General features: G+C 47.4%; 3 protein-coding genes across 3 annotated transcripts; 2 read left to right on the forward strand and 1 right to left on the reverse strand.

Moving 5' to 3' along the window:
• Positions 1–2,231, reverse strand: LOC144628157 (uncharacterized protein F54H12.2-like). The gene has a single exon (XM_078486219.1). The coding sequence runs from the start codon at positions 1,531–1,533 to the stop codon at positions 130–132; it is 1,404 nt and encodes a 467-aa protein (XP_078342345.1). The 5' UTR covers positions 1,534–2,231; the 3' UTR covers positions 1–129.
• A 5,945-nt stretch (positions 2,232–8,176) lies between these two features.
• LOC144667286 (uncharacterized) lies at positions 8,177–10,304 on the forward strand. The gene is made up of 3 exons (XM_078528681.1): positions 8,177–9,521; positions 9,889–10,248; positions 10,284–10,304. The coding sequence occupies exons 1-3, from the start codon at positions 9,489–9,491 to the stop codon at positions 10,302–10,304; spliced, it is 414 nt and encodes a 137-aa protein (XP_078384807.1). The 5' UTR covers positions 8,177–9,488.
• LOC144628125 (uncharacterized) lies at positions 10,264–14,266 on the forward strand. Its single transcript, XM_078486185.1, has one exon. The coding sequence runs from the start codon at positions 10,309–10,311 to the stop codon at positions 13,918–13,920; it is 3,612 nt and encodes a 1,203-aa protein (XP_078342311.1). The 5' UTR covers positions 10,264–10,308; the 3' UTR covers positions 13,921–14,266.

The raw sequence follows: 14,266 nt of genomic DNA on the forward strand, positions 1-14,266 counted from the left end.
CTTCCGTCTTGAATGGTTTTCGAGGTAATCGATCGCAGGCCACCGTCCCGTAAAAGTAAGGTTTCAACGAAGGGTGATGTCTGGCCAGCTGATCCAACTGCACGTTATTCAAAGTCACTTTTTCCATCACTAACGCTGGTACACGTCGTACAACACGGCTTTGTTCTTGTCTATCTCCAAGAGATTCTCAAACTCTCCGTACACGATGATGGTCAAGTTCACAGCTGGGTTGGCTCCAAAGTTCAGCTCTATTAGTAGATTTCCGGCTTGCTTGGGGTTCATCCTGTAACTGTCCACGCATCCATTGGCCACGTTGTCGAACACGAACAACGTGCAATTCTTTCCTTGTCCCCAATCGTCACCTCTCACCATGTTTCCTTGCTGCTTGCACAGACATCCGGTGGCTTGCAAGAAACGGTGGTACCCTCTGAGATCTTTGGTGCCATCGTTGTGGACCAACTCTAGCGTCTCGTAAGGATACTCTTCTCCTCCCACGAGTTGTTTTATGCTGCTCATTCCAAACTTCTGAAAACAGAAGGGATCGTTGACCACGTTCCCGGTGAAGGCTGTGGACAGTACCATACCCACGATCACGCGGTTGGGAATTCTTCCTTGGAACAAGTTGGTGCATTCGTACCGTCGTTGATCTCCCTGCATGTTGAAGGTCCGAATCTCGCTTCTCACGGTCGGGTAACTCACCACTTGACTCTTGGTGGTCATCTCATCCATCAGTCTCCTGTACGTCGTGGGATTGAGACGCACTTGACACAGGTACATTCGAACTTTGACTTCCTCGGCCGTCAACTTTCCTGCCAGACCCACTCCGTTCAAGAACACGTCGGGAGAATTGAAGTACATCTGTATTCCTATCTGCACTCTGGGTACCAACAACTTGCTCAGATGAAACACTTCGATGAGGGGTTTGAAACGCAACACGTGTCGCTTGCCTTCCGTGTAATTGGCTTGTTCTGCTTTAGAGTTCTTGAGAGCCTCCTTGTGATTGGCGGTCAGGGCTACATAGTCTGCGTGTCCAGCTCCAGCGTTGGCTGCAGTGTTCGTGTTATTGTCCGTCCACGTGGCTGGGAAATCGATATGATTGTACCATCCTTGAGGTTTCAAGATGGTTTCTCCATCACGTCTGTCGTAATTCAGCAACGTTTCCAAGAAGGCTCTGTAATGGTACGTGTCCGTCTGGGGACTGATGAGAGTACCGTTGAGACGCACGCTGATTTGCTTGAACAGAGAATGGGCTAGATTGTTGACGGGCCACAGCTTGTCGGCAGCTGCCACGTTCTCATCGTTGTCTTTCTTCAGTTGCAATTCTACCTCGAAAAAGCTACGGCTGAGATCGATGTAATCTTCTTGGGGGTCGATCTGAAACTCCACCGGATTGATGCCTGTGGTGTAGGTCTGAACGGGGACCATCCGATACGACGAGACGCTGACGTCTGTCGGTGGTACGGCGAATAGATCCAATCGAGGATTGGCCTCGCGTCTCGACTGCGGGTAGGCGCTCGAGATGGTTTCGGTCATCGTCTTCTCTTCCTTCTTCCACGGCGCTTCCGTAAGGTCTGTATCCAGTCGTAGCCAGGAGGCTTTCTGACCTCGGGACCTATCCACCCGCCCTTTTGTACTTTTCGTCGTCGCCTCTTTTGTCCCAACAAGGCCTGGTTCAAAAGTGCCAGTGAGAATCCTTCTCCCCGCTGTCTGACGGGGGCGCGTTTGGATCGGACCAGTCTGGACGATCGCGAGTAAACGGGATTCATTTTTCGGCAAAGATGTCGTTCAGTTTTCTCTTGACGTTTCGTTCTATGACGTTTTTCAGTTTGCGTTTCACGACTCGTTTAGGACCACTCTTGGCTCCTTGACCCGCTTTACGAATGCGGTCCGCGACGCCGCGCCCACTCTTAAATCCTCTCACGGCTCCACCCAGAGACTCTCTCACGATGTCGGCCAAAAATCCGTTCCCCTCTTGAGGTGGAGGATCCGGTGTGAAACGCGTCAGGGCACCGCCTCTCATGTTCGCTTGATATGTAAGGTCACGATCGTGTTGCCTTCGCCAAAATCCACCAGTTTACCTGTAGTCTCGCTCACTTGCGTTTCAATAATGTCCACAATCTGGTTGCGGAGTGGAATATATTGTATGTGGAGAGGTTCAAAGTACTTGATACCTTTTCCTTCACGTTGAAAGTGAATTTCCCGCAACAGATCCGTGACTTGATTTCCCACTACGGAACTACCACCCACATCTGAGTAAACGAAAAGCGTACGCGATGCGTCTCCAATCACTTTTTGGAAGGCTCTGTTGAGTTTCACAAAGCGCCAGTTACAATAGCAACTCAAGAAAAGCTGTCCATTCTCAACAACCCAGAAATTTTTCTTGCCCTCTCCAAAATCATCCACGTCTATGGGATCGGGTATCGTAGCGTGGTGGCATTCCGGCTTCAGGTTCGGCCCGAGAAACACGTTTTCTTTCTCGTCCTTTTTTACCCATCCCATGTCAAAGGCCAAATCCTCGTTGAAAGACATGTAATATGGGACGCCTTCAGTTTTCACTTCCGAGACGTCCAAGTTCGAGTTGTCGAGGACTAGTTCTTCACCTTCCCACTTGAACGTATATTCCCACTGCTTTCCATTATCGGGCGACTTGGTCAAGTCTCCCACGATACGCTTGTATTCTTTGACTTGATCGAACTTGAAGACCAGGGCTTTCATGAAACTGAGGCCATCCACGATGTTGTCGTCATATAGAATGTCCTGGAACGTCAGATCGGTGGTCACCGACTTGCTTTGCACGCGACCCTCCTGGTCTTTGCGCTTGAGCATCCACTGGGCACTCAAGAGAGGAAACTTGAACGACTTAAAGCGAGTTAAGTCGATGCTGGCATCTGGCACGGAAATGCTACTCAATCCCACTTTCCAACCGGTTCCTTGCAATCGTAGCGGGTGAGGTAATCGCACCTTGAAAGAGTTTGCTCTATTCTCTGGAAACTCGGTTCCGCTGCTGTGACTGGGTAACGTGACGTAAAATCCTTCCTCGTGGCTCATGATTTTTTTAGAGCCGTCTTCTCGATCCAGCTGTCGTACTTGTCTGGCCAGCCTTTCCAGTGCACCAAGACTTTATTTCCTTTTCGTTTGACGATCTTGTCCACCCTGAAGACATCGTCGTCGGACACTGCGACTTTTTGTAGATCTTCCTTGTAAAACGTACCGCGAAGGGGGGTGTCGTCCAACTCTTGGATCTTGTAAGTCGTGACGGGTGGTCCCCGACGCACCTCTCGTATCACAAACACTTCTTCGGTCCAGCCGGGTAAATACCCTTTCTCGAACGTGCGAAATTTCTTGTTCAATCTCACGCGTTCTCCTACTTTTAGCGGGGTTTTTCGTTCTCTTTTACCCGACGACAATCTCTTCGCGTACAGACGTTCCCACACTTTTCCTTCGTTGCTCGCATCCACTTTCTCGGGGTTGGTGCCGATGCTACGATGGTGGGATCCGTTGTACCCTTTCACCAAGGCCTGGAGTACGGGTAGGTAGCTCAGCGTGTTCTTGGCGGTAAAGTATCGGTACATGCGTTCCTTGAGAGTGCGGTTGAAGCGTTCCACGATGCTGGCTTTGGTATCTCCGGCCGTGGAAAAGTGGTGGATGCCTTCCCGTTTCATCAACGCGGCAAACGTCTTGTTGTAAAATTCTTTCCCGTCGTCGGTCTGTAGGTTCTGAGGTTTGCGTCCATCGGCTCGTTTCAAAATCTTGGCAAAGGCGCCCGACACCGTTTTTCCCGTCTTGTCTTTTAGGGGTTCCACCCAAGCATATTTAGACAAGACGTCGATCACGTTGAGTAGATATCTGTGACCCTTGTTGTATTTGGACAACGGTTGCGTTTCCACTAAATCGGCTACCCACTGTTGGTCGACATTAAACACCAGGACCGGTAACGTGGCAAAACGACGTCTGCGCGGTTTGTGAAGGGTATAACCCAAATCGCGCTCCAATACTTTTTTGGCTGTGTCGACGGATATCTTGTGCGATTTGGCGAATCTTGCTATCCCACCCAAGCTACCCGGTTGACTGGGATCGTGGTAGTCCGAAAGTATCTTCTCATCCTTTTTCTTTTTCTTCATCTTCTTTGGCATGTCGACGATGCTCTGACCACCCTCATGTAAGTGTCGTGTAATTTATGAGCTGCCTCTTCGATCGCGGTCGGATGAAGTTTGTAAATGGAGGCAAACAGCTCGTCGGGATCTTTGAAATGTCTCAACCATAATATAAACGGTATCAATCTGAAATAGTTTTGTTCTATGTGGGTGGCTTCGAACACTCTCAATGGGGAGTCATTCGTATCTTCCGGTATATCTATACCCCTCCCAAATTCAGCATACGCTTTCTCGCACAATCTTTTCAACCACTCCCACTTTCCATACAGATCCATGACAAATGAACTTTTATTTATACAACGTCAATTTAAATAGCCTGCATCAATAAATATGTTATCAAAAGATTTTGTACATGTTTCGCAACTTCTAGGTCTCCACAGTTTGGCTTTTTGGTAGTCGTCGCCCAGGTAAGCTTCGTCTTTATCCATGGCGCAACGGTTGCAGAGATCTCTGTCTAACAATCTATCCGCTATTTCTTGCCAGCGATTGCTTTCTAGGCGTTGCAATTTTACTTGAGTTGCCAGTTGGTTGCACAGTTCTTCGTACGTGTTTGCGTCGACCGTGATGGGTTGTTTCAAGTAAGCAGACAATGTCTGGCTTAGGGCTACACTCGCTCTCAACGGGGCGATGAGATCTTCTAAACCACTCCGGTCGTCAAAGTCGCAGACGTTCGCGTTCAGCCAGAACGAGACGCCGTTGCCAATGGGCGGCGGTTTGCGAGACGTCACGAAGAAAAAGGCTCGCTGCAATGGCACGTAGACAAATTCATTCCAATGTCTATCCCAGAGATAACCGTGCCCAATGTCTTTGAGGGTCGTTAGGACGGCTCCCTTCCAGTGAGGGTTCTCTTTGAGCCATTCACTTTCGGTGACGCGGTTTTTGGCACACCCGCGCTCTTTCACCATGTCCTCGAAGACATAGACTCTCCTTGGAATGTTTTCGGGTATGGTGGTGGGATAGTCTAACGACAACGTACTCATTCCCGTGTCGGTCTGGATCTTTTTTTCTAGCTTTGTACAATTGGTGTAGAAGAGTCGTTGTTCCAGGTCCATCCAGTTTTTTCTCGTACCCATGTCACTGCTCTTGGCTTGCTTCGGCCGAACCTTTGTGTAATGCACTCTCCAGATCACAAAACCAATGCTCTTGACACTGCATAAACGTGTAGCCGGCTTCCATGCCACGTTTCGCGCGCTCCAATAGGTAATCTTCGTCCGATTGATAATCGCCCCTTTTTAGATCCCTATAGTAAGGCAATGGTTCCCAGTCCTTGGGATCTCCTTGTACAAAGACACCGTTGACTTGTGGGGTTTGAGGTTGAGTTTGGCTGAAATCGCTCTCTGTGCTTTCCATCGCTACAACTGAGTCGACAAATGGACGCGCAGCTCTTTTTATACGTTGGATGACGTCACCTGGGTCATTGCCGGTTGGTCGGAAGAGGTCACGTGTTACCTCTCTGGTTGGTTCGTGCGTATTGACGTCATCCGAGAGTAAAGTATAAAAGCACCGTGTTGTCTCCTGTTAGTCCTCAGTTGGAGCATCGAGAGCACCATGGACGTAGCAGAACCCCAAAAAAAGCGACAGAGGAGAGGGACTGGAAACCCCAAGAAACCCAAAGTCCCCCGTAAAAAGAGACATCCTACAAAGAAGAAGATGGAGTTGAAAGAGGAAGTGTTGGAGGAGGGTGAAATTTTCGACCCCGACCAGTTCCTGCAACAGACCTTTGTCGACACGGAGCGCGACCCGGTTTGCCCCGTCCACAAAGAACCGCTGACCAAGAGAATGACGGACGGGGGATGGGAGTTCTACTTTTGCCCCCACACGAGCGAAGGCACCATCTGTTTCATTTGCACCGGTAGCGCCCACATTGACCAGTACGTGGTGGCGGTCAATCAACAGTTACCGGCTTACTATTATTGGAACACGGATAAGATGAAATGTTACTGCAACGAGAGTCTCATTCTGAGCATGTCGAAATCAGAGAGCAACCCGGACAGGATCTACCTCAAGTGCAGAAAGGGTAAATGCCGGTTCTTCCAATGGGCAGACAGTCTTCCGTTTGGCAAGATCAAAGCCTGGCTGGAAGGAAAGGAATATGTGGGAAACGAGGATCCCCTCTACTCGAGAAGGTCTGGACTGGACTCTAGGGACGAATTTGGATACCCCAGAAGAGGACAAGACGTGGTGGATAGACCGCAACGAATTCTGGATGGGAGACCCGCCTTCAAAGTACAACACTACCCACCCCCGGTCAAGGATTGGATTGGTGATCTTCCCTTGGACGAGTCATTGGTCAAACAGTGTCAAGAGCAAAAGTTTTGGGTGGATGGAGAAGGGAAAATTATTCTTCCCCCGGAATTGGCTGGCGTGAAGTACGACTCGGATGAAGAGAAAATGCTGAGAAATCAACTGTATCTGAGATGCATTTCCCAGAAACAATATCCTAATTTGGATCATTGAGATTTACAGTTTAAACATTTTCATATATTTTCTACGTCAAGCATCAGAGTGCAGTTGGCTCTGGCATGACTCCGGAAAACGTGTGCATGATCTTGGACTTGGAAGGTTACTTTGTGGAGAAGACGTTTCGAGTACGCGAGTTGGGTTATTACACTTGGCAAGAAAAGTTCGGACGCCATGCTTTCTACATGAGAATGTCGTGGTGCAACTTATCTTCCAGAGACAGAAAAACCGTGTCTTACGTCAAATACAACGTGCACGGACTGACGTATCAACCCAGAAAGGAAGAAAAGGCCTACGAGTATGACAGGGTGGAGGAGGTGATGTGGGATTTGTACGAGGAGACCAAAACCCCCGAGAGAACCGTGGTGGCTTACAAGGGAGGACACGTAGAAAGAGACTTGTTGAACAAACTGAACATTCCTAGCGTGAATTTAGAACTGTACGGATGTCCGAAATACGACGTGTTGAAAGAGACAATTGTAGAACCTTTACCTAGTTGCGGTTTTCATCTATACGAAGGACATTGTCCAATGACCGAATGTCATGCTTTCTGGTTATGGTACCAGACTTTTGTTGTTAAATAAATTTAAAAATTGCTCCATGCCGAAACTGAATTACGAGAGTATGGGATTCAATCGCTTAAACAACAACAACAAATACCGCACGCTAAATTATATTTTTTCGCGAACGGTGAAAATCACAACAAAGTCGATGACACTTGTGCTTAGAGTCCAAAAATATGAAATTTTCGGCTCAATAACATTCATCGAAATAATATCTTTTATGGTTGGACGTCTTTTTGATTTAAGGGCCGAAAAAAATATTTTTTCTTCGAGAAAAAACATTTGAACAACGGCCGAATGAACCACCTACAACGATTATATTTTTAGCGGCCGGTGAAAAAATCACAACAAACTCGTTGACACACTTGTTTAGGGTGTAAAAATGTGAAGATCCGGCTCAATGACTTGCTTTGAGATTCACTAAAATAATATCATTCATGGTTGGACGTCCCTTTCATTTCAGGGCCGCAAAAACAAACAAACAAACAAACGCATTTAAACAACAACAAATACCGTACGCTAAATTATATTTTTTCACGAACGGTGAAAATCACAACAAAGTCGATGACACACTTGTTTAGAGTCTAAAAATGTAAAAAAGTCGGCTCAATGACTTGCTTTGCGTTTTACTAAATTAATACCATTCATGGTTGGACATCTCTTTGATTTAAGGGCCGCAAAAACATTTTTTCCTCGAGAAAAATGCATTTGATCAACGGTCAAATGAACTGCACGCTAAAATTATATTTTTTCGCGACCGGTGAAAATCACAACAAAGTCGATGACACTTGTGCTTAGAGTCCAAAAATATGAAATTTTCGGCTCAATAACATTCATCGAAATAATATCATTCATGGTTAGACGCCCCTTTGATATAAGGGTCGCAAAAAAAAAAATTTTTTTCTTCGAGAAAAATGCATTTGAACAACGGCCAAACGAACCTCACGCTAAAATTATATTTTTTCGCGAACGGTAAAAATCACAACAAAGTCGTTCACACACTTGTTTAGAGTCTAAAAATGTGAAAGGTTCGGCTCAATAACTTGCTTTGAGTTTCAGTGAAATGATATCATTCATGGTTGGACGTCCCTTTTGATTTAAGGGCCGCGAAAAAATTTTTTCTTCGAGAACAAACATTTGAACAACGGACAAATGAACCGCACACTAAAATTATATTTTCTCATCAAACGGTATATAGAATCACAACAGAGCGGTTGACACATTTGTTTAGGATTTACAACGTTTAAGCTTCACTTCTAGTGGCTAGTTTTTAATTTTTTCTGAATCCTAGTTGAAGGTTCCTTCGATATTTTTAGGACCGCGAAAAGAAAAAGATGAAAGCGTTTGTTTACGAAAGACAACGACAACTGCGCGAGCAATTTCGCTAAAAAGAATAACTCAGTCCACCAAAAACGACTTGTTTATTCGTAAAGTTCTGTTTCTTCTTTTTTTTTTTTGACCATAAACACAACTAGACCAAAAAACCTTGAACGAAATGAACGGGTCTAAAACCTTTTTCTTCTTTACTATGCACGGTTCATGATGGCCGCACGAACAAAAACAAACCACTCGTCAAAATTTACAACGTAACCAAATTTATTTTTCGCAGTAAATACAATTTATCAAACGCTCTTCGTCTTGTACAGTAGAGTATGGAGACATTAGCTCACCTTAAAGCTTATATCCTTCTTGAAAAGAGCTGTAATCCGACAAGAAAACTTTGTCCGTTTTACTGTACTTTTCCGAGAATGAACACACGCGGGTTCCTAGAATTCCGAGAATTCCGAGAAAGATTCTCCACGCGCGTGCGTCGGGATTTTTCCCTTGGGGAAAATCCCGTCAGCTTGGGATTTTACCCTTGTGGGGAAAATCCCGTCACCTTGGGTGACATTGATCATGAGATCTCATTGGTTCATTCTGTATCAGGTCACCTCGATTGACCAATGGGAATATTAGAGCCCAGTTCTTCTGGGATAGGAAAGTTGTATAAAACGCGCTGCACTGCTAGAAAACTTCAGTTTTGCCGGCCCATGGGGGCCGAACAGGAAGAAGCCAGAAGAAGCAAGCAAGAAAGAAGACAAGCAAGAAAAAAGCAAGCAAGAAAGAAGACAAGCAAGAAGAGGACATCGTGGTAAGAGAACCTTTCAGTCCTGAATTTTATTTTTATTTTTTGGAGCAATGAGTGTCTTGGGTTTTCGGATTTGAAAATTGGATTTTTTGTCGTTCGTCATAAAATTAATTGTGTGACTGATAAATGCCTTTGACATATTAATGTGTAATGTTTTCGTTTTTGTAGTTGGACCCGTCTAACATGGGAGAAAATGATTCAATTAAAGACATTGCGGTAAGTAAATTTTAAGTGATTGTCTGTGCAAGTAGTCGATTACTGATCGACAAGGTCGTAGTCATTTCATGGTTTAGGCGCCGACTACGTTCCTCCCTCCCTGCTTGCTGTGCACATGCGTTTATGAAGATGCTTGATTACAACAAACAACCCATCCTTCATATCTGGCAATCCACAAGCCAATCAGAAGACCTGCTGTCAATTAAAATATGTCAAACCTGTGAAATAGCTAGCATCTCGAGCCGGTATGTAATAGCCCGAATATAAACGTTGTGATCGGTTAGGTCGATAACATGTAATCTCGTTGTTTGAATAAATTAAAAAAGAAGCGTGTTGTTTTTCATTCTTCAAAATGTTTGAATCGTAGGAGTGGAGCAACGAGTGGAACGATGATGGTGACGAACTTTTGGCGGACTCCGTTGATCAATCAGTGCAAGACGAGCCAGGATTCGATTTCCAACTTTTCCCCCACGTGGATAGACGGGTCAGGAGATTCGGGCTGAGACACAGGAACTACACGGCGCGATTGGTCCAACGTGGAGGCGGGGTCGACCTTTCCGTACCCCTAGGACCCAGACCCGTGCTGGCGGGCGAGATCGAGGAGGCCCTGCAGCGAGCCATCAACAGACAAGTGCTGACGGACGACGCCGTCCGATTGGACGATCACTTGCTGATCAACATCAACTCCAACAGACTAAGGAACGCGTACCACTCGCGTCGATTGAGGGTCAGAGATTGGAGAGACAACACTCTCCCTGCCAGACAAGTGTTGGACCAACTTAGCAACATGCTAAATTCTGATCAGCAGTTTAGAATAGACGACAGTTTTAACCTGAACATCAGCCACATACAGGACCCCGGAAGAGGAGGTAGACCACCCAAAGTGGGACTGGACGCCATAGAAAAGATTTTGGACGAGAAAAAATCGGTGATTAAAATTACAAACACAGACTCACTGTGCTGCGCCCGAGCCCTGGTGACCATGAAGGCTCATAGAGACCTTGGCGCCAGTGACAATAGATACAAGAATATACGACAAGGAAGTCGAGTCCAAGAACGTTTGGCCAAAGAGTTGCACCGCTCGGCCGGTGTAGCAGAAGGACCTTGCGGCCTAGACGAACTGCAAAAATTCCAAGTGTCATTGGCAGAGTACCAGATCGTGGTAATATCCGTCCAGCACGGCTACCAAATCATATACAAGGGACCGCAAAGACCGGAAGCCAAGCGTCTGATCCTAATAAAGAACGGCGACCATTACCACGGTTGCAACTCTTTGAAAGGCTTCTTCGATAAAAACTTCTATTGTATAGAATGTGAAAAAGGTTACGACCACAATAACGCCAAAGACCACCGCTGTCTGGGTAGAAAGTGCTTCGCCTGTCACCAGAGCGATTGCCGCGACTACAAGCGAGCAGAAGGAGAGACGGCGCAGGTGCGATGCAACGACTGCGGGCGCTGCTTCTTCGGGGACCGCTGTTTCAAGAATCACAAGCAAAGGCAGAGCGACGACGGGAAAAAGGCCGACGGACGAAAAAAGAACAGCGTCTGTCACACGAGAAAGAAGTGCGAACGGTGCCGAAAGACCTACGAAGGGTACGAATTGACCAACGGTCACCGATGCGGCCACGCCGAATGCCCGTCGTGTCGAAAGTACGTGGACCTCAACGCCCACAAGTGCACGATCCAAAATCCAGAAAAGTTGGAAGAAGACAGAGAGAAGAGGCGGGCTAGAAAGAGGAGGAACGACGGCACCCGAATCGTCCCGCAAGAACCCGAACCGCCCGTGTTCGTCTCGTGGGACGCGGAGGCCAGACAGGAAGAGGGCATACACGTTCCAAACCTCATATGCGCCATGACAACGAACAGCGAGGAAGAGTACCAGTTCGAGGGGGAGACGTGCGTGAAGGACTTTTTGGATTGGTTGAGAGAGATCGCGGAGGACTCCAAGGTGATCGCCGTGGCCCATAATTTCCAGGGCTATGACGCCTACTTTGTGTTGGACGAACTGTACCGACAAGGCATCTGTCCCGACCAGGTGGTCAACGGGGCCAAGATCTTATCCATGAGCATACCCAACATCACGTTCAAGGATTCGATGTGCTTCCTGCAAATGCCCCTGTCCTCGTTCCCCAAATCCTTCGGACTGACGGAAGAAAAGAAGGGGTTTTTCCCGCACTTTTTTAATACCGTGAACAATCAGAACTATGTGGGACGGATCCCTGCCCGTGACTATTATGATCCCCAGGGCATGTCGAAAGAGAGAAAAGAGGAGTTTGATCAGTGGTACGCTGAACGATTGGCCGAGAACTATCACTTCGACTTTCAAAAGGAACTGATAGCTTACTGTAAATCCGACGTGAGGCTGTTGCACGAGGGATGTCGAGTCTTTAGAGAAGAATTTCGCGACGTGGCGGGGTTCGACCCCATGGAGAAGTGTCTGACGATAGCCACAGCCTGCAATCTCTATTTTCGCACCAAGTGCATGAGAAAGGACACCCTGGGCTCAGAACCCGTCAGAGGATGGCACGGAAAAGGGAAACCTCACTCCAGAGCTTCGATGGAATGGCTGTTGTACGTGGGGAACGTGACGCACGCCAGAAACGGTGGCGAAGCAGTCATTCCCGTGGCCGGCAAACGCGTTCACGTGGACGGCCTGTCGACGGACGAGAAGACGGTCTATGAGTTCCACGGCTGTTTCTACCACGGTTGTCCGACGTGTTTTCCCCAGCGCGACAAGAAGCATTCCAAATTGGACGGTAGGAGCATGAGAGACGCATACGAATCGACGCTCGACAAGACCGCGTCGCTGAGAGAAGCCGGGTATGAAGTTATAGAGATGTGGGAGTGCGAATGGAACGAGAAGAAGAGGACGGATGCTGACGTGGGCGCCTACGTGAAATCGCTGCGACTGACCGAGAGACTGGAACCGAGAGACGCGTTTTTTGGCGGGCGAACCAACGCCATAAAATTATACCACAAAGTCCAAGAGGGTGAAAAAATCCAGTACGTGGACTTCACTTCCCTCTACCCCTTTATCAACAAGAATTGCGAGTACCCCGTGGGACATCCCGAGATCATCGTGGAACCGGGCACCACGGACCTCTCTGGATACTTCGGGTTGGCCAAATGCACAGTGTCTCCACCGCACGGACTGTACCACCCTGTACTGCCCTACAGGCACGGCGGAAAACTGACGTTTCCATTGTGTCGGACATGCGTAGAGACCGAACAGGGGAAACCGCTGACCGAAAGATCGTGCAAGTGTAAGCACAGTCCCGAGGAGCGGCAATTGACTGGGACCTGGTGCACACCAGAGATCGAGGAGGCCGTGAAACGCGGGTACGTCATAGAACACGTCCACGAAGTGTGGCATTTTGAGAAGAAAGACGACACGCTGTTCAGAGAATTCGTAAACACATTTCTAAAAATGAAGCAAGAAGCCAGTGGTTGGCCATCGTGGGTGGGTGACGACGTGGACAAACGCGTCCAGTACATCACTCAATACGAGCAGAAAGAAGGCATCAAATTAGACGCCGACAAGATCGAGAAGAACCCCGGAAGGAGAAGCTTGGCAAAAATGATGCTAAACTCCTTCTGGGGAAAATACGGGCAGCAGTCCAACAAGAGTCAAGTAGAGGCGTATACATCTCCGGCAGAGTTCCACGACCTACTCAGAAACGACGAGAAAGTCATCGAAGACCTGCGCGTGGTAAATCCTGAAATGATCGAGGTCGTGCACAAGAACAAAGAAGCCTGCGACCCCGTTCAAGTGAATATCAACATCTTCGTGGCCTGCTTCACCACGTGTTGGGCCAGACTGAAACTGTATCGGGACGGGCTCTCCAAACTGCAAGACGAGCAGGTCCTGTATTTCGACACCGACTCCATCATCTACAAACGGGGCGAAGGAGAAGACGAACTACCCCTGGGCGACTATCTGGGAGAGTTTACCAACGAACTAGACGACGAGGATTTTATCGTCGAGTTCGCCTCGGCAGGGCCGAAAAATTATGGATATAAAACAAAAAACGGGAAAACTACCTGCAAAGTGCGAGGATTCTCGCTCAACGCGCGAGGATCCGAACAATTGAATTACGAGATCTTGAAGCAGAACGTGTGCGACGAAGTGGAGCGACCCTTGGACAAGCCCCGACACATACCCGTATTCAACCCGCACAAAATTACGCGAGACAAGAAGACAAAACAACTCCACACGCAGACAGAAATAAAACAATACAGAGTCGTATTTGATAAAAGGGTCGTGGACCCTGACAGTTTCTTCTCTTACCCTTATGGGTATTTGAAGAGCAGACTTGAGGTGGAAGCTGAAGAGCTTATGGATTTGGCCGAATTGAACGAGCAAGACAAAAGGAACATTGAAGTATTAATGGACCTTTGACTTTTTTTATTTCATTATAAAACCATGACCACTATTTTCAATTGTTTATTTGCATCATGGTCAGGCGAACGAAAACGATGTAACGTTCCTTTATTGTGAGCACATTAAAGAACAGGTTGAACGTGTTCATGGTGTCTATTGCATTCGATCACAGACTTGAGCAACACAAATATAGTCAAAACTCTCTTACTCGTTCCCAGTACACCCGAGAAAGGGGGATACCCCCATCCCCCTCTCTCTCACGTGATTTTTTAAAAAATAGCTTTACAAGCGTGCGTTTTCTCTGAATCGCCGACCCAAATTCTTAGAAAAAGCAATATAGACTCAACTGCGCATGCGTGTAGTG

This window comes from Oculina patagonica, chromosome 10 (genome assembly GCF_052425735.1).
Source record: "Oculina patagonica isolate OP01 chromosome 10, crgOcupat, whole genome shotgun sequence".
Taxonomy (NCBI): Eukaryota; Metazoa; Cnidaria; class Anthozoa; order Scleractinia; family Oculinidae; genus Oculina; species Oculina patagonica.

Coding starts and splice junctions, on each gene's coding strand:
- LOC144628157 (XM_078486219.1), bottom strand. CDS start 1,533: ATGACCGAAACCATCTCGAGCGCCTACCCGCAGTCGAGACGCGAGGCC.
- LOC144667286 (XM_078528681.1), top strand. CDS start 9,489: ATGGGAGAAAATGATTCAATTAAAGACATTGCG. Junction 9,522..9,888: donor ATTCAATTAAAGACATTGCG/GTAAGTAAATTT, acceptor TTTGAATCGTAG/GAGTGGAGCAACGAGTGGAA. Junction 10,249..10,283: donor ACCACTCGCGTCGATTGAGG/GTCAGAGATTGG, acceptor TCTCCCTGCCAG/ACAAGTGTTGGACCAACTTA.
- LOC144628125 (XM_078486185.1), top strand. CDS start 10,309: ATGCTAAATTCTGATCAGCAGTTTAGAATAGACGACAGTTTTAACCTG.